Source organism: Aythya marila (assembly GCF_965140915.1).
Source record: "Aythya marila genome assembly, chromosome: 14".
NCBI classification, from domain to species: domain Eukaryota; kingdom Metazoa; phylum Chordata; class Aves; order Anseriformes; family Anatidae; genus Aythya; species Aythya marila.
The window spans coordinates 18700488-18725687 of record NC_139055.1 but is presented as its reverse complement, the minus strand read 5'-3'; the positions used below and the strand labels follow the sequence as shown (position 1 = coordinate 18725687).

Below are 25200 nucleotides of genomic sequence, written 5' to 3'. Positions count from 1 at the left end.
GCTCCCCGGGGCTCCCCGCAGCCCCCCGCAGTCCCCCCGGGTTCCTCCGGGGCTCCCCGGCACACGGCCCCCGAACACCAGCCCGGGCTGCAGGCAGCGCGAAAGAGAAACTGTTCCCCTCGCGGTGTTCATAAGGAAGGGTTTCCTGCCTCCCCGAAAGGGAACAGCACGTTTACTCAGTGCCAGGGAGGTATTCCTTATGTATATTTAAAAATAAAAAATAAAAAATGAAATTAAAAAAAATAATAATGTGCTATTTACAGATTGCAAAATAGCCCGAAGAGGGGTGGGTTTTCCAATTTTTGGACCTTAACTTGTCACTTACCTAGCACGTGTCTGAGATAACCAATTTTTTACAGAGTCCCACCTCTGACTGGAGGTTCACACCGTGGGCCCTGTCCCTCATCCTCTGCCTGTCCCTGGGGCCATGTGGTCGGTGCTGGCTGCCGAAACGGCTTCATCTGGAGCTGTGCTGCGGAGACATCCCATGACAAGGGAAATTCGGGTTTCCCTGAGCTTGTCCGGGTAAGGGTGCCCCTGTTTGCACTCACCCTCCGGGCTGCAAAGGGCCCATCCCCTCCTGTCCTGCTCCACGTTGGCTTTACAGTGCATGAAGCCCCCTTGGGGACCAGCCCCACTGCTTGCAGGATCCCCGGCACACAGGGGAGCCCCACAGCCCCTGCCTGCCCCCAGCCCTGTGCACCCTCCTCCAAGCACAGGTGGGATGCTCACAGCTCACCCGAGGGGATGGCGAGCGGTTTGCAGGGCCCAGCACCAGCTTATGTCAAGGCTGCTGCAAGCTGCCAGCATTTGTTAATTGATTTATCTCCTGTCAGCTTCCTGGCAGGCTGCTTCTGTGGGGAAAACGAGAGGAAAATGGTCTGATGGTGCTGGGGAGACTCCAGCCCTGGCGCTGTGCCGCACCCCGGTGCGAGCCCTGGGGGGACGGGGCAGGGGGTGCCTGCGGGACGGGGCGGCCGAGCACCACATACACACCACAGCCTGTTTGCTGTCACCCCCTGACTGCACAGAAGCACTCTGGGGACAGAAATGGCCTTGCAGCAAGAGAGGAAAGGGCTGGGGAGCACACAGGGAACCAGCACCGGCAGCAGGCGCAGCCCCACCACCCAGGCACAGGCACAGGGCCCTGGCAGCGCTCCGGGCGCACGGGGGAGGCGGGCTGGATTAAATCCTTGTCTTTCACCTGGGCTGGAGTCCAGCCCCAAAATAGCAGTCCAAAAGCAAGATCACATGAGGGGAAAAAAATAGCAAGGCAAAGGATTATCCATACTTCCTCGTCCTATGTGGGCACAGCGCAGCGGCCCATGCCCCGGTGACGGCACCGCCGCGCGCTGCCCCAGGCTGGATTTTGCCCGGAGCCAGCACAGCCCCGATGCCGGTGTCGGTCTGAGGGACATCGCTTCTCCTTGGAGCTCTTCCCACGAGCTGCCGTGAGTGCTGCGGGTGCGGGGTGTGCGGGCATCGCGCCGGGAGCTGCCCGGCTTGGGGGCAGCGGGGCGAGGGGCAAGGGGCAGGGTGACCCCCAGCTGCACAGCACTGTGCACCCCGACCTGGCTGCTGGGCGCCCCATGCAGCACCTCCCTGGTGTCCTCTTCGGGGCATGGCCCTTGGAGAGCCACAGCCCTGCCCCGGGCTTTGCAATCTCTTCCCACAAGGTCTGCAACGAGCTTTTGTGGTTCCTAATCCACCACCAGTTTGCAGCTCGGCTGGGTGTGCGTGGCTGGGGAGCGGTTGGGGTTTCTTTGTCCTCGTTCTGGGCTCAGGGACAGAAAATGGGGAGGGGAGGTGGGGGAGGACACTTCAGTGCTGCCTGCAGGTTGCACTGGACTGAGCAGCACTTGCTCAGCCCTTCCAGCAGCGCAGCTCCGAGGAATGAACCCAAACCCTGGGACCTGGGGCACCTTGAGGGGCTCATTTCAAACCCGACTTGCAGGAAGTTCTGCCTGCTGTCAGCGCTGCGTGACCCTGATCTGGGGGACAAGCAGCAACACACAGTGCCTGGGTGCTGAACAGAAAGCAGCACCTCGTGTTTCCTCAAGGAAAACGCCACTCTATGGTTAATTATTTGCCATGCTTCCAAACAACCCCAAGAAATGTGTGTTATTTCTGGGACTCCTAGCCGAGAAGGTCAGCAGATATTCAAGGCAGAGTGGTGAGGGGGTTCCTTACCTGAGGCAGGAGCAGGAGCTGACAAAAGCCATCCAGAGAGCCTAGAAAACAGCGCAGGCATCTGCTGCCACCCGGGCTTCGCCCTGGGGCCCGGGCAGGGAGGGCAGCACTGCGGGGCCGCGGCGGCACCGTCAGCCTTTGGGATTTGGCCAAGCTGCTCCTCGGCACGGGGACTGTTGCAGAGCTCCCAGCCACTGCTCGCTCTGCGCCTTGTGCGGGGCTGCCAGACGATTGCTCTCACCAGAGACGGCTGCGTCCAGGCCAGGCAGGGAGGGCACAGAGCTAAATTTGGGGGGAGGCAGGCGAGCAGTGCCACCCGCAGTGCCCAGGGCCCCCAGCCACCCGGCACAGGGGGAGGCAGGCAGGGGGTGCAGCCCTCCCCACAGCCCAGGAACAGAAGAAGGCAGCTCTGTAAGGAGGCAGGGCTGCATTTCCCAGCACTCCTCCTTCACGAATAACCCGAATGCCTGCCATCCAGGAAAAGCTCAGCCTAATTCAAGGGCAATGTTTGGCTTTGTCTTGCTTGTTGTTCCCTTCCACTGTCAGCACGCAGCTACAATAGCAGGAGGAAATGTGCAGGTTTGTTCCAACACCCAGACACAGGGCAGTGAGCACGGGGATGCTGGGGAGGCCCCGAGCCCACCCGGGCTGTGCCAGATCCACCAAGAATGATCCCCGCGGGCTGCTGTGAACTGCAGTGAACTGGGACATGTTTGTAACAAAACGTCTGGGCTCAGTGTGCTTTGGACTCTGCTTGGCTGCCCAGACATACAGGCTCCGTGTGAACCAGGACGGAAAACACATTTTAAGCAAGCCTGAGATAACCCTGGTCAAACAAGGCTGCAGAAGGCCGGTGGAGGCAGGCCAAGCTCCGCGATGCTTCCTTCACCCCCGCAGCCAGCACAAACCCTGCGTCGTGTGTGTGGCTCAGCAGGTGCCCATGGGCCAGGCACCCTCTGATAGATCCTACACCTGCACCCGGCACTGCTCCCTGAGTCCCAGGGGATACAGATATCAGGCTCAGGGGGATAATTTATCAGGTTCCTGAGAGCACGTCACATTTAAGGCCAATCTCTGCCACTGCGGAGCACCCCAGCATCATCAGCGTGGGGCTGAGGGGTGCAGAGCCCCCATCCCTGCAGCTCAGCCTGGCACTCATTGGGGCAAAGGGGTTCATTGCATCCCGGGAGGGCACAGGACCGGTGCTTGCCCAAAGCAGCAGGACCGCGGGGATGGGAACGAGAAAAGAGAGCCCAAAAAAGCTGGCTCCTCTGCCAGCTTTGTCCTCTCTGCCCCCACGGTGCCGCAGCACCCCGTACCCACGGCAGCGGCAGGCTCTGACCGAGCCAAACCGAGCTGAGCTGAGCTGAGCTGAGCTGAGCTGAGCTGAGCTGAGCTGAGCTGAGCCGAGCCTGCCCTGATGCCGCCAGAGCCCGGCAGGTGCCTGCCACCAGCACAGCTCGGTGCCCGGTGCCCGGTGCCCAGTACCCGGTGCCCGGTGCCCGGTGCCCGGTGCCCGGTGCCTCCCCGTGCTGCGGGCGGGGCGGCAGCAGCAGCAGGGAGCGCTCGGGCCGGAGCCGCGGCCGGGGGGGCGCTCCCCTCCCACCGCAGCGCCTCACCAATAGGCTCCGCTTTGGCTTTTTTTTTTTTTTTTTCCCTATTTTATTTTTCGGTTCTCCCGTGCGCTCTGACACCAGCCAAAGCCCGGGCCCGCCGGCGGCAGCTCCTCCGCGGCAGCGTTACGGGTACGTCCCCCCCCCCGGGGATGCTACGGGGGCTCGGGGGGCGCGGGGAGGCCGCGGTACCCCCGGGATGCGGCGGGGAGGGGGCGGGATGCGGCCCCCACGGGGCCTGGGGCTGCTCCCAGCGGCCGGGGGCCACGCGGGGCCGGGGGCTCCCTGCCTGCTGCTGGGCACCCGCGGGGCGGCAGCGGCCAGGAAAGGGCCCCCGGGGGGGGTTAGGAGCTGACAGCCGGGCCGGGAGGGGGGAAAGAGCGACGGGAGCGGGATGTCGGGCACCGTTCCCCACCTGGCTGCGCCCAGAGCCCCGGTCCCTGCAAGTGTCACCAGGCTCCTGCCCCCGGGAGGGAGGAATTTCGATTTCAAGATGACTGCAAGTGAAAGGAAGGCGTTGACCAGAAGCCGGTGGCACAATCTGAATCGGAATCTTTAAAATATTTTGCTTTGCGAAACGCGGTATTTGGACCATTTTACTTCCAAATAGGAAATTTGCTGAAGTGATACAGCACTATAAAATGGTCCATTTTAAAATAATAATTATTAATAATAATAATTTCCTTTAAAAAAAAGTCCTTGGGCCTGCCCTAGCAGACACCCAAGCCCCCCTCCAGCCCCGGGGTTTGCCTGGATGTGTGGGAGCATCGCCTCGCCTCGCCGCCCCGCTTTGCTCCCCGTGCCTGGGGGTGCAGGCAGGTCCCCCAGCACCACCCCCAGCCCTGCAGGCTCCCGGCCCCACACGGCTGTGTGGGATGTGCTGGAAGCAGGCAGCCCGGGCCCCTCATGGCCCCAGCAGCGATCGCCTTGGAGAGTTCCCGAGCCTTACGGGCAGGTCGGCACAGCCAGGGGTCTAAAGCTTAACGGGTTCCTAAGGGCAGGACCAGCTTGGTGGAGGTAGGGCAGGACAATGCCTGATTGTTCTCCCCACAAGACGGGGTGAGCAAAACTTCCTCCAGCCGCTGCTGCAAGCACCCTGCTGTCTTGGGGCGTGCAGGATCGCGCGCTTGGACCGGGGCTGACCGGAGTTCGGGTCCACCGAGGTCTCCGGCCAGAGCCAGCTTCGCAAGCCCTTTGGATAAACTTTCCTTCCCAGCTCCACCCGAGCCCAGGGGATAGGCTTTCCCTCCCAAGCTCCCCAAATGACTCTGGCCTTCCTCCCACTCCTGAGACCTTGATCTTCCTCCCGGCCACGGCAGCTCCTCAGGCAGCTGGATGCGGCTCCTTCCACGTTGCTCCCCCGGCTGCAGCCCCACGTCCACCACCACCACGCTGGGGGCAGGTACCTGCCCTCAGGCCTCCCTGCGCTTTTTTTGCCAGTGTTTTCCTCTCTGCCAGACAGCATGAGCAAGCTGAAATGCTCACAGGTGTGGGGGGAGAGGCAGGGACAGCAGGGGCTCGGAGGAGGTGCCCAGCTCCATGCCCAGCACCTGCTCCTCCCAAGCAGGGCAATCAGAGCTTGCAGCATTTCTTCTTTGTATTTGACATCTTTGGTGTCTCTGGTTTGGCTTCAACAGCAGTGAGCAGCTCAAAGCATCCTGACGGTGAGGAGTCAGGGCTAAGTGACAGGGTCCACGATGACATTAACCACAGCAGGCTCGTTTCAGTCTGCCTCCTCTTATTTCAGCGTGCTTCTGACGGCGCACTGATAGAGCAGACCACAGTCAGACCCTCCTAAATATTTGTTTTCTCTTCTGATGCCAAGCCAGAAAATAAATAAATAAATAGAAAACCAGAGAGCTTAGCAGCCAGAAAGGCCCTTTTCTTTCCTTTGCAACAAAGATGGGTATTTTCTGCCTAGAAGAGCTGCGACACAGACGGCGTGGCTGCCCTGGAGCCATGCAATGCCAAGGCAGGAGCAGTGCCCACCCCTGGCTGCAGGGGCAGACCCTGCCCGGGGCTGGCCGTGGCTCGGTGCAGGTCCCCAGGTGTGTGACCGCCAGCCCTGCCCCTGTCCTCAGCTCCCGCTGCTCCCTGCAGCCCAGCAGGTGCCTGCAGGTGCTCGGCATGCCCGGGTTTTTCACCCTGTGCTCGCAGGGAACAAGGAAAATTCCCATCACAAGGAAAATTCCCGGGGTCATTTTAGAAGCGCCACTCCCAGTTTCCTGCAGCAATCAATCTCCTCTCAGCTCCGTGCAGTTTTCAGCAGCTCCTAGGGGCTGGATGAGGCCCTTAATTAGTGCAGGAACCCAACCAAACCGCAAATGGCCCCATCCATTTCGCAGCATGCCCATATTTGCATGAGCAACAGCACGTGGGAGGAGGCATGAAAAAGGATTTTTAAGAGACATTGCAATCCTGAACCACAAACACACACATTTCAACAGGAAATAAGCCTCGCTTTAGGGGACTAATTAAAGAAAGTTGTAACTTTTCAGTGAGGAGGCAATCACCAATTTTCACTTTAATGGTGCAATAACTGCTGGCTGGAGGTTGAGTCGGTTCCCATCTCCTGCTGCCTGCGCATCCCAGGCTCTGCCTTCGCAGGGCTGCGTCCTCCTCGTGGTCCCTGTGAGCACCCCGCTCCCTCTGCAGCACCAAACACCACCGGCAGCCACCCGGTGCCACAGTGGGTGCTGGAGCCCTGGCTCCCCACCGGGCAGGGGAACTTACAGATATTACAGAAACTGCTGTTAGATTTTGGCTTCTCCCTGGTAGGAAATAAATGAGACGATCAGAGGAGGCCACTGCCCTGAGCCTGGCACAGTGTCAGGGTGCAGTGCACACAGCCGTGCTGCCCTGGCCCCCAGCATCTTTGCAGCTCCGGGGTAATTCCTATTGGAGCAGGGTGCCGGAGCCCTGCAGTGGTTAAACACCCACCCGGTAACTGCACAGAGACCTCTGGAAGTAGGGCTGGGGCTGCCTTGGTCTGGCCTCACCCTCTGCGAGAGCAGCACCTTCCTCCCCAGAGCCTCCAGGGCGCCAGCCGCAGTAATGCCAAGTATGCTTGCCTGTTGTGTTTAATCATCCTTAATTTCATAACCCCCAGAATCACAGGAGCTGGGATGAGATGAATGCATTCCTCTCTGAATCAGGGCTCAGAAATGAGAGGTTGCAAGGAATGGTGAAGAAAGGTGGTCATTAACCACAGGTCAACCCAAAATGCAGTCATTAACCACGGGTCTGCCCAGAATGTGGTCATTAACCACGGGTCAGACCAAAGCCAGCAGCAGCCCCAGTGAGATCTCAGCAGGCAGAGCCAGCCCCAGCACCACCAAGCACAAGCAGGCGGCCCCGGCCAAGGTGGGGGCTCACCCACTGGAGAGGGGCGCAGCCCCCCACAGCTCGTAGATGAAGGAAGAGGCAGGGGAAGCCTTGCTAGGTGCCACGAGCAGGCTGCCAGCAGGAATTCGGGGCAGCCCAGGGTTTGGGTACCCGGGGAAGGGCAGTGCTGGCACCGTGTCACACAGCCCCCTGGTGACACGGCCGGCTGGGCTGCGTGACACGGCGCGCACTGATTGCCAGCCGCGGTGCTTTTAGAAATCTGACATTCATTTTGTGCAACTGCAAGTCGATGATTACCGTTTGGGCTGGCGGCCTGGCCGGCTTTGCTTTTTAAGCGGCTCACAATAGAAACCTCTCTGCAGAAGAATTTGTTGAAAACCAGTTCAGCGAGAGAGGGAGAGAGAGGAGCTGCTGCTTTGTCATGCTCTCAGCCCCAGCCCGTTGTGTGGCCTGAATAGACGCAATAATCCTCCCTTCCGCTCTCCATTTGTTAAACGAGAGAGACGCCTGACTCAGTAGTTCTCAGTAAGAGCACTTACTATTTTTTGCCTCGCATCCAGCACCAGATTATCTTATTTGAATGCTGCTGTTGCAGTCGGGAGCAGACGCTGCAGCAGTTCCCGGGCAGCAGGGAGCAGAGCAGCCATGCCCGGGACCTGCAGCTGGCACGGCTCTGCCTGCCACCAGCCCCTCTGTACCTGCTGAAATGTCACACCTGAAGGAAAACAGGGGAACAAAATAACTCCATTCTCCTGGCTGCTCAATGTGGCAGACGGAGGCTAACACAAGCCCTCAGAGCACCACGGTTAATATCTATATTATAGACCCGGCTGTCCCCCAGCCTCCTGGCGCGGGGCTGCCAGCTCGCAGCTGCCCTCCCAAAGCCCCGCTGGTTGCCCACAATGGTCTAGACACGGGGCCACGGTGACTCACGGCCTTCGTGCGCTCAGAACATTTGTCCCTGCTTCTGGCTCTTAATTTAGATCCGAGCTCTAAGAGGAGAAATCTGGGCGTCAGCCCTGACCTTGGGGCTTTTCTTCCCACGCCTCTGGCGTTAGCAAACCGCTGCTCCCACCTCGGGCCGAGCACTCACCCTCGCAGGGCCCTTCCTTCTGCCAAAGTTTCTCTTATTTCCATGCCAGGTGCGCAGGCGCCCTCGCAGCCTCGGCTCCCCGCAGCATCCCCAGCCCACGGGGCTCGGGCAGCTCGCCCAGCCCCTGAGCCAAACCCCCGGCACGGCCACCGCGGGCTGCTCCGGGTGGCCCCGATGGCCCTGAAGCCCTCCTGGGTGGTGTTTGGGGCACAGAGCCCCAGGGAAGGCTCCCCAAGCCCAGTTTCCCCCTGCTCTCAGCCCGGTGCTGCCGGGGCGGACAGGAGGGGGAGATCTTTACCGTAACAAATCCCAGCCTGTGCTCCGGGATGGGGACTCCAGGCTTGTGCTGTTTGCCTGTACCGGGGGCACTCTGCGAGCCACAAACCGCCTTGAAAATGCTGCCGGCTGCTGGTGCTCAGTGCCAGGGCTGCTTTTCTGCACATCTCCCCACTCTGCCCGCAAGCAGCCGTCTGCTCCAGGGGCTTTCTGCAGCCCCTGTGCCATCCAAGCAGGAAAGGGACCACCGAGTCCCCTCTGCACGTCTCCAAAGCTCCCAGAGCTCCCTGTGCAGAGCTCTGCCACCTGCCCAGAGCTGCCCTGCCTTTCACAGACTCACTTTTTTCCCCCAGAGAAGTCATTTGTGATTTTTTTCTGCACGTCTTTACAGCACACATTTATGTTGTACATAAGGCTACTCAAGTGGGTACATTTTCAGTTAATTTGCTGGCATTTTCGCTTAGATCCATGTGTCTCCGCCTCCCGTCACCACCGGCAGCCTTGGCCAGGTCTCTGGGGGCCAGCAGGACCCCGCGGTGCCCCCTCCACCAGGTGTGGGTATCTAAAACTGCACTTCCCATGCAGGTGGTTGCTTACGGGGATGAGAAGGGCGGGGGAGCCTGCAGACCACCACCACCACCTCACCTCTCTGCCAGGGGAACGCAGCGGGGCCGGGCTCTGCTTCCCTCGGAGAGGTGCTCCTGCTGCTGACACCGCGGTGGCTCCGCTGTCACTGCAGGTGTCTCACGGGGACCACTTTGGTGCCAACCTCTTCGCAGGTGCAGGTGCCTCGGTATGCTGCTGTCGGGGACAGGAGGACCAGGGTTAGGCTGGCAGCAGCAGCATGCAGCTCGTGCTCCTCTCCGAGGGGCAGCGGGCACCCACAGGCAGCTCGGGGTCCCTGGGGCTGAGCTGAGAAACCCCAAATTTGGCCTCAGACCATGTGCAGAGAAGCAACCTGCCTTGCTCTCCTGGCAGCAGCGTAGATGGAACACACAGCGGGCTCACTAGCTGCGTGCAGAGGTGTTATCCCCCCATTGACTGTCCTGTGGGGCTTTTTTGTTTGTTTTGTGGCTGAGCCTCTCACCCAAATTAACAAAGATTCAGCTTTGAGCTTGCCTTGCTCCAACAGAAAGATCTCATCTGAAACTCTCCCTGCATGTTCTTGTGCACCATGGTTTCACACTGCAAGGCATTTTCCCCAGCCCTCAAGGCACGCAGTTAAGAAAATTATTATTTATCAGTGGATTTTCCCTGTAATTATTATCTCAAGCTTTTGTTGTGCTGTTAAGTTATTGAGCAACAGTGTGCGTGGCAAAACACAGCCCAGGCCGTTTACTCAGGCACCCGTAGCTACCAGACACTGCATTTCGAGGACGATATCAAGCAGCAGAATTAAGAACAGAATCCTCCTAGGCAGTTTTTCTCAGAACGTAACACGACAAGCATATAGCCCTTACACAAATATTTTAGAATGAGCATAATTAACTCCCTGCGTGTTTTCAGGGCAGTAAATCACTGCTAAGCTCATAGTGAACCCAGAAACCAAGCGATTTTCCTTGGAACAACAGAGACTGAGACTCTGCTGGAGGAAGCCTGACTTCTGAGTGATGATATGTCTACTGATGGTTAACCACGAGTATGGCTGTGAGGTTTCACTTGGCCTGGAGATGAAACCCTCACTTCCAGCATTCTCCTCGTCTAGGGGGAAGGACACGGTATAAAGCCTGAACCCAAACTCCAATCCCAGTTTTTGAAGCCTGAGCCAACCCTTGATTAAGCCTGGCTATTCTTCAGAGGGCCAGCTGAAGGAAGTGTTACATCTGACAACACATGCAAATTGCTGCTTTTCGCTCCTAATTCAAGCCTTGTGCCTTATTAACAACAGCACCCTGACGTTTTGGACCCATTTCAGCAATGAGAGCTTGGCATGGGCCCACAGCTGATAGCAGGGCGAAGGAGAGGGGCAGTGACAAGGCACCAGCCTGGAGCGGGGCCGTTGGCAGAGAGCTTTGCTTGGGCTGGGAGCACAGGGTCAGCGGGGACTTAGCCCAGCAGGAGAACCACATCAGCCCCGTGGCGTAAGAGCACAGCATAAAGTAAAATTTTGGGGCTAGAATCTGTCATTTGGGGTCGGCTGATGGTTTTTCTGGGCAGAGCTGCTCTGCAAGCAGCCCGGCTCCCAGCTGCAGGCAGCCACGCTTTTCCTCTCCGCATCTACTCGCTCCCAGAGGGAGGCAGGGAAAAGCTGGGTAAAAGTGCCACAACCAGAGCACAACCAGACGCCGCGAGAAGCCTGCCCCGGGGCCAGGTGCGGCGGTGGCTGGCTGCCGTCCGTCCGTCTGTCCATCCGTGGGCGCCTGGGGCCGGAGCCAGCGGCCGCGGGGCAGCCACACCTGGGCCCAGACAGCTCCCGGCTCTGTGGTCTGACATTTTGCCCAGCGTCCTGCCTGGACACCGGGGGCGGGTGGTGACATTTGTGAGCCCGGCAAGCGTCACCCAGCTTCACCTCCCTGCCCGCCGGGGCTGGGGGAGCGGGTCCCCAGCAGGGCGCACAGGGGCACCCACTCCCCCATCGCCATCCCCAGGGCATCAGCAGCCCCAGCAGCACGGAGCCTTCGTCCCCGGGCACCCAAATCAAGGCCACGAGGGCCGGGTGTCTCGTGGTGTGGTTTAGCAGTCGGTCCCACCTGTGGGTGCCTCTCGGTCAGTGCGAGCGAGGGGCTGGGGGCAGCGCTGCAGGAAAGCAAAGGAGCAGGAGGGTGGGTGCCAGTGCCAGCCTGTGGGGGGGACCTGGAAAAGGCAGCACGTGCCCTCTGCTAGAGGAAAGGGGAAACCCTCAGTATGCGCACTGCACTAATTACCTTCTGTAATTTCTAATAAATGCTGTAAACAGCACCTTAAAGCATGGACAGGAGCAGATCCCCTGCTGGGGAGGGAGCACGGCGCAGGAAGGAGCAGCAGCCACCCCCAGCCCCCAGGCAGCTGCATCGCCTCCAGCTGCAAAGCCCAGAGGTGAAAGGAGCCCCCTTTGCTACGCATCTCCCACCCCCTCCTTCGCTGGAGAAACTGAGCTCTTGTGCTCTGCCCAGGGTGTTCTTTCCATCACAGGTCCCACACATCTGGCGAGCACCGAGCTTAGTGATTAAATCCCGCACACGAGGCCATGGGAGCTGCATCTGCAGCCAGCGCTGCTCATGGATGTGTCCATGGGCTTGGTCCGAGCCCAGCCAGGCCACGGGGAGTGAGACCCTCCTGGCAGAGCTCCTGCTCCCCGGCTGGATCGGCTTCAGGAGCTGGGGCTGTAATTAAGTTAATCACCAGATTGCAGAAGGGTGTGGGTGGGGAGGCAGGAGAGGCTGGAAGGTAATTAGAAAGCAGATCCTCACTTTGTTTTCCTGTCTCCCCACGGGTGCCACGGCTCTGCTGAGATGTTGTGCTGCAGGTCCCAGCCCGGAGAAGTGCAGCAGTCACACACGGCTCTGAAATGCTCAGCTGCTGGCAGGCCGTTCCCTCGGGGCTGCACAGCTCTGGGACGTGCACGCTTCTCCAAGGGCTCCCTGCTGGGAACAAAGAGGGGATGGGAGCTGAGACAGCATCAGGAGGGTTTGACACGGCCATGGTGAGGCCGACCTTACGGCATCCCAGTGCTGGGCCAAGGGTGGAGAGCAGATGACGACTGTGGGCAGGAGTTAAATCAATTCCTACAGCTTTGGTCACACTTTAGAGCACAAATTCCACTTACAAAGGGTAAAACCTGACTGATAAATACGTCATTAAGCAGCTAATTCTACTGCTAGAAATAAAACCTTCCTACCACAAACACTGCCTAGGAACAAGCCAATGCTTTCTGCTGATCTGCACACAACCACCTACTACACATTTATCGCAGGCTTTGCCTACTCATTTACTGAGTCCTCCTCTGAGGATCCGAGGAATCACAGCCGTGCCTGGCACCTCCAGCGGGGCTCCTGGGCTGCCCCAGCCCAGCTCTGACTCCACCACGCTGTGAGTCGTGGAGCCACTTGTAGGAAACTCTTGCTGAGCTCTGATCCTGCCTGCATCTCGCACGGCCTGCTATTCCTGGGTGAGGAAATCCTTCCCACACAGCGCATCTCTAAGACTTGCAAGGAATGAAATCCCTGTTCATCCGAGCAATTTTTCCTCAGCAGGCTCGGGCAGCTCTTGGATCACCCCAGCCAGCTCCCTGAAGCCGCATCTGTCAGCCCCCATGCTTCAGGAATCCACCAGGGCAGACAATGCGTGGAGGAAAGCCAGAACCTAAATTATTTAAAATATTTTACCTGTTGTAACCATTCTCCTACTTCCTATCTAAATTTCCTGGGAAGATTGCTGCCTGAAGCCAAAAGCAGGGCTGGGAAATGAGCCCAACAGGAGGCAGCGCAGTCTGGTGGCACCCTGGGATAAATATGATTTCTGTTTTAATGGAGAAAATAACATGTTCCAGAGTGAAACCAATTGCAGCGTTCCCACTGAACTCACCAGGGCCTAATTCTGAGGACACTGATCTCATTATGTGGAGCCTGAGAAAACCTTAACAAATCCTGAGCGTGGCTGTCTTTTGTTTGGAGCTTTCTCTACGATCATCATCCGACCATCTCAATGACAACTGGCATTAGCTGCACTGCTCACCAACGCCTCCAGATTGTTCTGAAGGGATGCTCAGAGCCCATCCAGAACATTTCCTCCCAGACCTATAAAAGGACCGTATCCAAAGCCAAGAATAGTCTCAATGAATTTGAGTTGTTCTAAGCCAGGTTCGTGAGACATTTCTGGGTTCCTGTGGGCAGCAGCTGGGAGCTTTACGATGAAGACAGCACAGGCTCACCTCACCTGGCCGCCCCGTGAATCCAAGGGTCACAGCAGTCCTGTGGGCTGCCAGCCTCTCACCAGCACCAGCTTTGTACAGGGAGCAAAGGGAAAAACCGTGCCTTTTGGCCAGTGGAGCCTGTACTGATTTTAAAGCAGGGAAGGACGAGGAGCCCCCTGCTCGCTGCCCCAGCGCACCCGCTGGCTTCTGGGCTCACGCAGAGCTCACCTGGTGCTGGCAGCGTGGCTGGCACCCAGCACTCACTCAGATGCTTTCAGAGTTTGGGATTTCACATCAGAGCCTCTGGGTTGGCAGCTGCAACAGCCGGTGATAAAGCCTGGAACCGACCCCAAACATCTCAGATTCTCCTGGCTCCTGGAGCCTCGCACCCGGCTCCTCTCCCCACTGCCATGGGGAGCACGCACGCGGCCAAGCCCCATGGCTGCAGGCCAGTGGGACATGGTCAGAATTAACCTCCGGGTTCAGCTCTCTTCTTAAGTCCTTTTTTATCTCTAGAAAGCTCATTTCTGACCTGGGAGGTTTTGACATCTGCTACTATTAGATGGGGTAAATCCAGATGCCAGATTACAAAAAATTCTCATAAAAAACTAACATTTTCTTGCCAGAAGTATAATAGTAGGGCCTGGAGTGGTACTGTGCATAGAGTACCAACTACACAGTCATAAAAGTATGAGAACAGCAACAGTATTTAGCAAGGAGAGACAATGGGAGTGGAAAATTGTGTTCATTCAGCTTCTCTTGCGGAGTCAAAGGCAGCTGGCGAGCACTGAAGGTGCCCTAAAAATAGCAAAAAACCTTAAAGGAAATACATGAAAATGAAGAAAATTTCCAGCAGAGCTGCTCTGTTAAAGCTATCCATAGATGCACTCAGCCGTGCAGACAGGCAGTAAACAAGGGAAGCACCAGTCTGCACCTCACCCACGTTGGCTGCGGCACAGCGCTGCTGAGCTCCTGCTCTGAGCCCGTGGCTGAGGGAGGTTTGCTTCTCGCTTCTCTCCACCGCCAGCCCAGGAGGTTTCTGAGAGCCCTTTGCCCTCAGAGGGAGGTTGAAGAAAAGCTGTATTTCCAGTAAATTACACAATGCCACTGATCTTGATTAATGCTCAGCAAAGCACCGGAGCCTTATCTACCACACTGAATGACTTGAAGGCTTTCATTCAGAGAAAGCATGGCAGGCTATCGGTATTAAATCTGAACTACTACAAGAAAATCATGATTTCTCAATAGAAACAAGAAAAAAAAAGTTTTGGGAGCAGAAGGTCTCAGAGGTACCTAATTTCAGCTGCCTGACAACTGTGTCAAAAAAGGATGTCAAAGCTGTACCTTGGGAGCCCACCAGCTGCCCTGGAAGGCCACCAGGATGCATACAGCTCCTCCTGAGCAGCCCTGGGACACTTCACTGAGCTCAGTGCAGGGCAGCAGTGCTAGCACCTTCAGCGTGCCACCTCGCTGTCAGCTTATATCACCATCAGTGAGCATTTCCAAAAATACCGGGCTGTGTCAGACGGGACAGCAGGGGCTTTTGCTTCCAAGCGCACACCATCTGAACGTCCCAGCTCTGAGCCTGACGCTGCTTTTGTTCATTTAAGCAGCAAGGAAACCAAGAGAGATGGTTATAAAACTTGGTCTGACTTCTGCAGAGAAAGGTTAATGCTTTTGGCTTTGCAATTAGGGGCAGAGCAGGACCGAGCCTCGGGGAGATGCGCGATGCGGGGTGGAGCTGGCTGGCAGCCGGTTTTGTGAACCTGATAAGCACCAAAACAGCTCCCTGGGCACATCAGCAAAGAGCTGGGGAAACGCGTCTGATAAAGCACGGCTCGCTAGGCATTGTTCCAGAAAACATGACTCCTGAAACAAGATCAGAGCAGTCCTGCAGAAAGGGCAGTGGGGAAAAGTTTAAAATAATACATGGCCGGGCCCCTGCGCCCTGACCCCGCGCTCGGCTGCGGGCCCCCTGACTTCAGCCCTCCAGCTGCAGCACAGCACCGCGGGCCAGGAGGAGAGGGGCCCGTCGGGAACTGCTCGCTGCCAGCAGGAATTTAGGCCTTGGATGACAGAGAACGCTTCTTCCTTCCCGGCTGTTCTCCCCTCCTAGGAAATCTCGCTGTTCTAATAGCGACCCCAAAGGGACGCATCTGAAAGAAAGGGATGAAGCCTGTGAACTAACCAAAGTCGGTGGAAACAGCTGGGCGTGTTTTTAACAACAGCAACAAAGTCTTTATTTTCAAGGTTTTAGTTTTTAGTTCCCAAAACTTTAAAAGAAATGGGCAGTTTCACATATTTTTATCTCCTGCAGACTTTGGGGATCCGCTTGGAGGCATAGTTTCCCCTCCTTGCAGCTGCATTTGCGAAGTTAAATAGTTAGGAGCTTACAGCCAAAGGGTCAGCCTATTCAAGGCAGATTTTAAACGCAGTTTCTAGGCCAGGTGCCTGGCTCTCTGTTTCAGCTGGGATACAAGGGTGCACCAGCATGATATAAGCTCATTATATCCTCAAAGTTCCTTTTTTCACACGCATTTCCACCCACATTCGTGTGGGTAAATCTCCCACTCACTGCCCAGGCAATGAAATCCTCCTGTGCCCTCGTTTATCACCCACAACATCGAAATTTTGGTCTGGCTCTAAGCACGTCTGTGCCTCAGCCAGGTGAGGTGCAGAACGCCAAGACAGGAAGAAAAAAGTTTGCTTATCTAGCAGCGTGCGTGCAGTCCCAGTCATAATCATGACTGAGGTATAATAGTGGAGAGAGTTATTAGCCTGGGCTTCCTGCCTCCCGCGGGCTCCAATCAGACACTGGGTGTTTTCAGACTTTTTCTCGAGTGTGTAATTTTAGTGCGTACGTCAATAGAAAGCAGAAAGAAAACAGCATTCGCTGCGACACAATTAAAAGGCCCCCGGCCCTGCCGCCGATGAGCAGACGACCACCAGCCCTCCCACTCCGGGGAGCATCACCCTGAGGGCTGTGTCACCGCCACCACCACGTGAATCACCTGCCCCGGCCCCCTCCCTGCCTGCCCCTTTTTATAAGCCTGGCACCGTGCGGGGAAGCTCGCCGTGCCCGCTCTCACCTCCCTGTCTCTTGCAGCCTGGGCAGAGGCTGAGGCATGGCCGAGGGGGAGATCACCACGTTCACTGCCCTGACCGAGAAGTTCAACCTGCCCCCGGGGAACTACAAGAAGCCCAAGCTCCTGTACTGCAGCAACGGGGGCCACTTCCTACGGATCCTTCCCGACGGCAAGGTGGACGGGACGCGGGACCGAAGCGACCAGCACAGTAAGCACACACAGCCTGGCTGCTCAGCTCTCCTGCTTGCTCCTGTGCCTGGCGCTGTCTTGGCTACCTTTTTCCCTAGGAAGCATCCCAGCACGCAGCTGGGAGCGGGGCAGCCACGAGGCTGACTGGTCCTTACTGGGATCAGGGGTGGGCAGAGCACCCAGGGCACAACTGGGGTGGTATTTGCAGCTTGGCTGCTTACGAGCAAGCTGGCAGCTGGAAAAAGGGGCTGAGGAGGAGCTGCACATGCTGCGTATGGCCACAGCCATCACACCTGACTCGATGTCCCCCTGTGCTGTCCCTTGGCTGGAGGATTTGGTGCTGGCACCACACGCATGCAGTGCCTGCTGGCAGCACCCCCACCCTGCTCCCTGCACACAGGGCCCCGACCTTTCTGCGGGCAGCACGCGTTTTATCTGTGCGGTGCACATGGTGTCTTCTTGCCTTCGGCACCTTCCCTTTCCCCTAATGCAGTAAATTAAATTCCTGTGGGATATGCAAGTCCAACAGAAGCAAGAATCAGCCAAAAAAAAAGTTATTTAGTGACTCTCAGTTTTAAAAATGCAGGGACAGCAAGGAAAGGTGCTGTCTGCCCTTTCCAGAAGCTCCCCACGGCACCGACAGTTCCTTCCCTCTCCCTGCCAACAGCCAAGCCCGTGGCCGAGGTGCTGAGCTCTCCAGCTTTGACCGAGCTGTGCCAAGCCACCAGAGGAGAGCTGCACGCCTGGCCTGACGCAGAGCCCCCTGCCCCCACTGCACTTTCAAAGTGCTTGAGAGGATTTGGGAAACTGCACCCAAGAGAGCGGGGCAGGCAGAGCAGCTCCTGGGGCACAGGGGTTAGGGCTGGGGCCGGATCCTGCCCCTCTCTGCTCACCCTGCTCAGCAGCAACCTTTCCACAGCCTGTGTACACCGTACCCTGGGCACTTACGGGAATAGAGCTGGGATCTGCCAGGCTCCTGTTTGGTTAGAAAGGAGCGCTGGGAGGAGCCCAATTAGCCTTACAAATTCTAAGAACAGCATTTTTTTTTTCTTTAAACCACAAGCGTCCACGTGGCTTTCTCCCCCAAAGTCAACCTTCCCTCATGTTGCTTTCAAGAAGAGGCAGTTTGTGCAGAGTTTCAAGTACAAATATCCTTCCCCTGCCCTTCGCAGCACCCTCGGTAGCGTTAGGGAGAGCTCAGCACCCCGGCCCTGAGCCCAGTGCCCCCTCCCTGGGGCTGCCCCCGCAGCGAGCATCTCCCCTCCGGCCACCAGTGCCAGCCCCGGCACGCTCGCACCTCGCCAGCTGCCGTCCTGGCCGTGTGTTTGGGAACCTGTGCCAGCAGGGAACCTCCTGCAAACGATCCCATAAACGTGGATATCCGACCGTGCAAATATTTACAGAGGAAACTCCGTGCAGGGCGGCGTGCCAGCAGGAGGTGTGCCTCTGGGCACCAAACACCGCGCGCTCCGGGGTCCCTGCCTGCGTGCTGCAGGCACCAACGCTGCTCCTTGTCACAGTGCCCCGGGGTGTACCAGGAGCAGAGCAGGATGCTGGCCTCCATGGGACGCTGCTTGCTCAAGGAGGATATCTAATGGGAAAATAAAAGCCACTCGTCCTGGGCACTCAGCACCCAGCCCTACGTACTGATTCCTTCCCTGGTCCTTTGCTGCAGCAGTTGGGCATCCCGAGCCTTCACCGTGAAATGAAAAGGAACCTTACCAGAGCATTTTTGGCTCTTGAGGACGAAGCTCAACACATTCCCAAAACCAGCCTCATCTTCTCTACTTCATAGAATTACTTCATGGATGGAAATCTCCGTACAGAGACGTGAAAAGACCTGCAAGAACTGATGCACCTTCCCCTGGCCAGTTTTGGGGGCAGCTCCATGGCTCTGGTCCCACCGCCCCTTCCCTGGCCAGGCGGGTGGGAGGCAGCCCCGCGGGATCACCAGGCAGGCTGGGGGCTGCAGCCCCACTGTGCCCCCACCAAACCCCTCCAGCTGAGCAGGGAGCACCAAAAGCAAGGAATGGACCCGTCGCAGTAAAGATTTCCCTGGGACCTGCTTCTGCCACACCAAGAGGTCACACTGCACGCTGTTCCAGAAAGGATTAAACAAAGTAAATTAAGAAAAAAAAAAAAAGGAGGAAGGAGCTGGAGTGAAGGAGTCTGCTCACACTTCACTCAAACCAACCCCAACATTTCTGTTACAAATCTCTACAGGAAAAGATCAGGAGAAAGAGCTGACTTGGAAATGGGAGCAGTATTTTGGAAGAGCTGGGGTTTTGCACGACACCCCAGGCGCACCCACAGCCCCCGCAGGTGCCGATGAAGCCGCTCAGCGTGTGCCCATGGTGGTGATGTGCACGCTGCTGGAACCACGTGCAGGAGAACCACCCCCGGGCTGCACCCTCACTGCCTCTGCCCTTCTCTTCTGACAAATCCATTGATCAACAGCTAGAGCCAAGCTGTAATCACTGTAATTAGCTAAGGAAGGAAGAAAGAAACCCACGGGGGTAAAATAAGTAACCGCACAAAGGGGAAGGCTAAACAGGCTGGGGAGGGAGGTGGCACAGACACTCGGCCTGCCGCTGACCCAGCTCATCTCCCACAACAGGAGGCCAACGAGGAGTTTGGTCTTTTTTTTTTTTTTTTTTGCTTTGGCATTAGGAGCCTGAGCCCAGCACTGCTCAGGGTGCCCAACCCCACGGGCTGTGCCAATGGCTGTGCTGCAGCCCAACGCTCTGCACCGGCAGGCCCAGATCCCAGTCGCTATCAAAGTCATGCCTCCTGCTCACTTCAGCTGCAGTGATACCAGGCACAGCTCCTGGACATCTGCAGGATGCCCGTGTTGCTCTCCAGGATGAAGGGCAGCGCTTGCTGCCCCTCTGCAGCTTGCTGGAGCTCCCCAGCTCCCCCACTGCGCCCGGCAGCCCCGGTAAGGCAGCCTCCGACAGGATGCTTTGGGGCACGGTTTCGAAACGCCGGCATCTGAAGCCTGTCTGTCCCCGGTTTAGCTCTCAAAATACTTCTTCGTGTGTCACTCCTCAAGTGTCTTGTCGAAACCACATGAGAAATTTATAAATTAGAGCCAGAATTAAAACCCCAATCTCCTGTGTCCCATTCCAGCGTCTTAACCAAAAGGCTGCCCTTCCTTTGATGTAAAATAAGGAAAAAATTGGTCTTTGGTTCCTAAAACATGGCTGTGGGGTTTCTTTGAAGGGGAGGGCACAGGGAGATGTTTTCATTACGCTCTGTACTGTTCCCTATAAACTCTTTATAACCCAAGCTTCAGCACCAAAATACCCTGCTAACTTTCCTAGCAGCTTAGACATTATCTCTCACTTTTTTCGCCCCCTGTTTTTATTTTCCTCTTATTTTTGTTGTTGTTTTATTTTTACTTTCAGTTCAGCTCCAGCTAAGCGCGGAAAGCGTGGGTGAGGTTTATATAAAGAGCACCAAGTCTGGGCAGTACCTGGCAATGGACACCAACGGGCTCTTGTACGGCTCGGTAAGCGCGAGGCTCCTGTGGGACCGGGCACCGAGAGGTTTTGAGGTCTGCAGAAATCTCGTAGCTCTGAGTAATGCAAACCGCAAGCAACAATTAGCCTCTGTTTGTTATTTTGGCAGCTGGACGGCCACTCTCCGTCCAGCTTTATTTTGGGGGGCGGGAGGAACAAACAAATAACCCAATAGCACCATTTGCAGCCCTGCCTCGAGCACCGGGCAAACACCACGAGTTGTGCTTGGAGCAGCAGCTGCTCCCTACCAGCTCGGCAGCTGCTGGCTCCAGGAGCAGGACCCCCACAGACCCCGAGCTGTGCCAGCTCCACAAGGGGGCTGCGGGCTGCCAACAGGGCTGTGGGGAAGCAGAAACCTGTCTGGGTTTTCCCTCTGCATCCTCAGTTCTCCAGCCCTGCACCAGAGGTGGTGACAGTGCCAGCACAAGCAGGATGGTGTGGGGAAGGAGCTCCTGTGCCCAGGAGCCATAGGACACAGTGTCACCAAAAATAATCCATGTCTTTGGGAATAGTCCCATTTATAGCAAAGTGGGTGTCATGTAATCCTGTCAGCAGGCTTCTGAGCCTCGCCAGAGAGCTGCTTTGTTCCCTGTGCTTGTCTTCTTAAACCCACGGCCAGCACCAACCACTGCCAGAGCAGGAGCGTGCACCAGCACCAGCTTACGGAGAGTGGTGCTCGGCTCAGACATTGCCAAATGAAATGCCTGGGTCAGGGACAGGGCCCCCAGGCCAGGGAGATAAATCAAGGCCACATACCTTCACGCTTCCCATCACCTTGGCAGGGCACAGAGACGGGGCAGGGGCTCACTGCCGCCACGCGCGGCTCTCTTCCAGCAGCTACTGGGCGAGGAGTGCCTGTTCCTGGAGCGGATCGAGGAGAACCATTACAACACCTACATCTCCAAGAAGCACGCCGATAAGAACTGGTTCGTCGGCCTGAAGAAGAACGGGAACAGCAAGCTGGGGCCACGGACTCACTACGGGCAGAAGGCGATCCTCTTCCTCCCGCTGCCCGTGTCGGCCGACTGAGCCCCCACCACGACCCCCACCCGAGCCCCCCCGTGCCACCCTCCCTCTCGCTGCCCCTCTTTGGCTGGTCTGGCAGAGCCAACCAAGCGTTAGTGCTCCCAGCTTTAGGTAAAGGCTTTAACAAAACCAAAGCAGAGCTACCCAGCCCCACACGATGCTTCACAGAGGTGGTGGAGAACTGGAGAATCCCGGCACCTCGGCCTCACCCTGCGGGGCTGAGGACGCCCCGGGACATGCACCTTCCCAGCCCAGCACCTCTCTGGGTGCTCTGTGCTCAAGTATTTATCCATCCCAGCACGTCGCTGCTAGAACACCCTCCGAGCCATTCCGAAGGGCACTGTTATTCATGCCATGGAGTCAACGCCTGGTGAAAGGCCTGCAGATAGCCTCGTCGTGCTAAGCTAAACTAACAGCAGCCAAAAGCTCCGAGTCCTCGAAATCTTAGCCTTCCTTCCACCTCAAATATTGCTATATTTCATGCTAGTATCAGCCATATGTTACTCATATTTATTTATTAAGTAAACCTGTCTCTTACACAACCTGTCCAGAAGTGGCACCAACACCCTAATGTTATCCTGGAGGTGACAGAGCAGAGTGGGAGTGACCAAAGCCTGATTTGGGGGCTCTGTGGAAAAGGCACCGGGGCCCCTCAGTGAGTTTGGGGTTCAGCCATGGCATGGTGCAGCCCGTGTTCCCTGGAACACCACACAGATGTGGCTGGGCACTGAACAGACTGAACGGAGCAAGGATGAGGGCAGGGAGCTGCGGGGAGCCCTGCACATGTTGCAGTGAAACGGCCGTGCTGCAACACTACCAGGCAGGCTGCTGGCATCACGGCACAGCAATGTGCTGGGGCCCAACTTCAGGTCAGCCCTCTCCGTCATAGATGGAAGTTTCAAGCTGTAAATATGATGTACCGGTACAGTGGCAGAGTAATAAAGTTTGATATGAAATACTGGGACAGGCTACACTTGTTCTTCCATTCCCCAGGCCCCGGGGATGTGGGGAAGGCGCTGCCCTCTCCTGGCACAGCCTGGCAAGCCAGCTCCACGTGGGAGGTGGAGACAACAGGCGCTGCGGGTCACATATTTCTGCAGCAGTAATTAGCCACTAATTACTGCTCTCTGGCATTGCTCTGCTAATTACTGCACTCCTGAAGCTCTGCACTCGCTGGCTCTGAAGCCTCTCCCATGCTGATGGCATTGCCCCCACCAGCCCTCCCAGCACACAACCATGGGAAGGGGGAGCGTGGTGGTGCCAGCACCATGGGGACAGCACCAGCACCCTCCCCACACGTCCCTTCCACATCCCTCCAGTGCCCCACGCCTGTAGGACCACGAGGGCACCAGCTTACCTGGGATTCCTGCCCTCCCTGGAGGGTCACATTCAGGCAGCAAAGCCTCCACGCAGATGCCCACGGGGAGGGTCAGCTGCACACTGAAAGCTTGAAGGACTACAGGTAGCACTTTGCAGCTTTCACTTACAACCCCCAACAGCCAAAAAGGCATGTTTTTGCTGTATGCAGCAATGAAAACATTTTAATTAAAAGGAAGAAGAAAATAATACTCATAAAATTCTACTCAGTACAAACACCTTCTCACCCCCCCAAAAAAAAATTTAAAAAAAAATAAAAATGTGATGGTAGCATATCTTGGGGTTTTATCAATATTCTGGCACCACAGGGAGGCAAGGTGACTACCCCTACACTGGCAAATACCTGGGACTATCTTGTTCCCTTATTTTATACATCCCAGCACATGCACCCTAACTCATAGCAGGTGCACCCAACCCCATCACCAAAGGCTAACAACTAACAATTTACCAGCTGTGCCACCACCAGAAACCTGCACAGGTTCTTAATTACCTGGGCAGGGAGGTGAAATGCACCCTTCTGAATCCTGGTGGCACTGTGGGTCCCGCAGCAGTGCCACTTTGGGGACAGTGCCACAGCTCCCCACCAGGCTGAGCCCTGCGGTCTCTCCTCTCACTGCTCCTACAAACTTGCTATTCCTTAATGTCAGGGGATAAGAGACAGGAAGCCAGACATTTAAAGCGGTGCTTAGCAGTACCCAGCAATGACCCAATATCTGCCAAAATCCCGGCTTTAGGCCATTGAGCTGCAGGAGGAGCGGGGATAAGAGAAGGGCCCGGCCACCTGCCCTGCCCCAGGCACTGCCAGTGCTTGGGAAATGCTGCAGACGATGTTTGCAATGGCAGACACAAAGATTCAAGCTGGAACAAGATGGAGCGATGTGGACAGCAAGCAACATCAACAGCTTGCTGAAATATTGTGATAATTCTCCCCGTGAAATGCTGGGCTGTCACTCAACCAAAGAAATGAGTGAGTGCATGAACAGGAGATCCGGGTTTCTAATTAAACTGGAAAGTTGGAAAATGCAATACTGGATTTAGCTGTGCTGCCTTCCAACACCTCATTAACCGCAGGGCATTCCTCTCATTAGACTTCTACGCTCAGAAATTACCACCTCAGATACGCACTTGACGCCCAACTGGGGGAAAATGTCAACACTTTGTCTGAAAAATAATCCCTAAGGAAGCCACAGTAATTGCTTCAGACAGATGAACAAGCAAGGATGACGTTACCCAGAGAAACCACACTCAGCCTGGAGAGTTTTGTCCTTAGGGTGAGAGGTGAGGGGGGAAACAAAAAAGACTTGTAGGATGTAATAGCGTCGTTGTGCTTGAAGCTCTTCCCCAGCACGCGCGGAGAGGGCAGGTGTGCTGCACGGGGCCACCGCTGGTGCCACCCCTTGGCCACCACAGCAGCTGCTCACCAGCACGACAATCCAGCACGGTGACCCAGCACGATGATGATCCCACGTCGAGGCTTCTTCCAGCATCCTGCAGCGCGGGAGGAGGCGGCGCAGGGCAGGTGCGGTGAGGGGGGATCCCACAGCCCCCTCTGCCCGCGCTCCCTCTTGCTCCTGCTCTGCGGGGCTGCGTGGTGCAGCAGCTTGGCCCCGTCCAGGTCTGCAAATCCACAGAAAGCTCGGCAGCCTGCGAGTTCGGCCAGCGCGCCGGCAGCCACGCACAGCACCAAGCCGCAGAGCTCTAAATCTCGGGCGCTCCCGGCTTTTGTTTGGCTCAGGAGTCCTCTGCCGAGATTTAAAACCCGGCTGCTCGTTCCTGTTAAATGTTTATCCTGCACCAGGAAGGGCATGAAAAGTCACACAAACTATTGCGCTGGAAGGGCTGAAGCTATTTTTTTAAAAATATCACACTTTACATTAAATAAACAACCCTCTGACATGCTGCCATTTGTTAGGAAAGAATGTAAATCCGGGTCTAATGGCTCCCATATGTTCCCCGGGGATGACATGGAAATGCCCATGAAAGGTAAAACGCTGGGAAGGGCCGGGCAGCTCCGCGGGGCTTCGCTGCAAGGTACGCTAGGGGGTGGCAGCACCCTGGGGACAGACGGACTGCCCGGTCCTTCTGTCCAACGGAGCTGCCTTTAAAGGCGAGGAGGTGCCAGCTCAGACCTTACCGGTCCCTGTGCCCCTGGGGAGGTTATTCCCTGCAGAAGGGACTTTTTTGACAGCTGAGGCGCTGCCTTCCCTTGCACTCGCTGGGGCTGCTGCAGCGTGGGACCCAGGGTGCAGGGACTGGGGGTGGCAGAAGGCTGCTGTGTGCCATAACCCCCCCCACACACACAGCCCCTGGAAACAGCCTGGCAGTGTGGGCTGATGCTCTGGAGGATGCAATTGGGGTCAAAACCCCAAATCCTGGCGGCGAGGACCGGGCACCTGCTGCCCCCCGGCCGTTCCCAACAGGACCGGGGCCGGCTGGGCTGTCGGGCAGCGCTGTGCTGGGGCGGACTGACCCTAAAAAAAACCCACAAGATGCCAGGAGCCCCCTCTGCCGGACCCCCCCTCGCCGTGCGCTCCCGGTCCGAGGCCGGCAGGGGGAGCTGCGGGGGCGCGGCTGCGGAGGGGGCACCGCGGGGGGGGCTCGGGGCGCACCGGGACCCCCGGAGCTGGGACGGGGGTCGGGGCGGGCTCGGGGC

The 25200-nt window shown here is 57.0% G+C and overlaps 1 protein-coding gene across 3 annotated transcripts; it reads left to right on the top strand.

Annotated features, from left to right (window-relative positions):
- Nucleotides 1-1303: 1303 nt before the first annotated feature.
- FGF1 (fibroblast growth factor 1) lies at nt 1304-22123 on the top strand. 3 transcript variants are annotated; one of them, XM_082771687.1, is made up of 4 exons: nt 1304-1451; nt 16455-16642; nt 20031-20134; nt 20982-22123. In XM_082771687.1, the coding sequence occupies exons 2-4, from the start codon at nt 16474-16476 to the stop codon at nt 21171-21173; spliced, it is 465 nt and encodes a 154-aa protein (XP_082627813.1). In that variant the 5' UTR covers nt 1304-1451; nt 16455-16473; the 3' UTR covers nt 21174-22123. The 3 variants fall into 3 exon arrangements, with proteins under 3 accessions (XP_082627813.1, XP_082627811.1, XP_082627812.1); XM_082771685.1 differs by having other exon boundaries at nt 20979-22122; XM_082771686.1 differs by having other exon boundaries at nt 1331-1451; nt 16464-16642; nt 20979-22123.
- Nucleotides 22124-25200: the final 3077 nt, after the last annotated feature.

What these genes read in the sequence shown, in the direction of transcription:
- FGF1 (XM_082771686.1), top strand. Translation starts at nt 16,474, where the DNA reads ATGGCCGAGGGGGAGATCACCACGTTCACTGCCCTGACCGAGAAGTTC. An exon ending in GGACCGAAGCGACCAGCACA is followed by an intron (nt 16,643 to 20,030) that starts GTAAGCACACAC and finishes TTTTACTTTCAG; the next exon opens with TTCAGCTCCAGCTAAGCGCG. An exon ending in ACGGGCTCTTGTACGGCTCG is followed by an intron (nt 20,135 to 20,978) that starts GTAAGCGCGAGG and finishes GCTCTCTTCCAG; the next exon opens with CAGCTACTGGGCGAGGAGTG.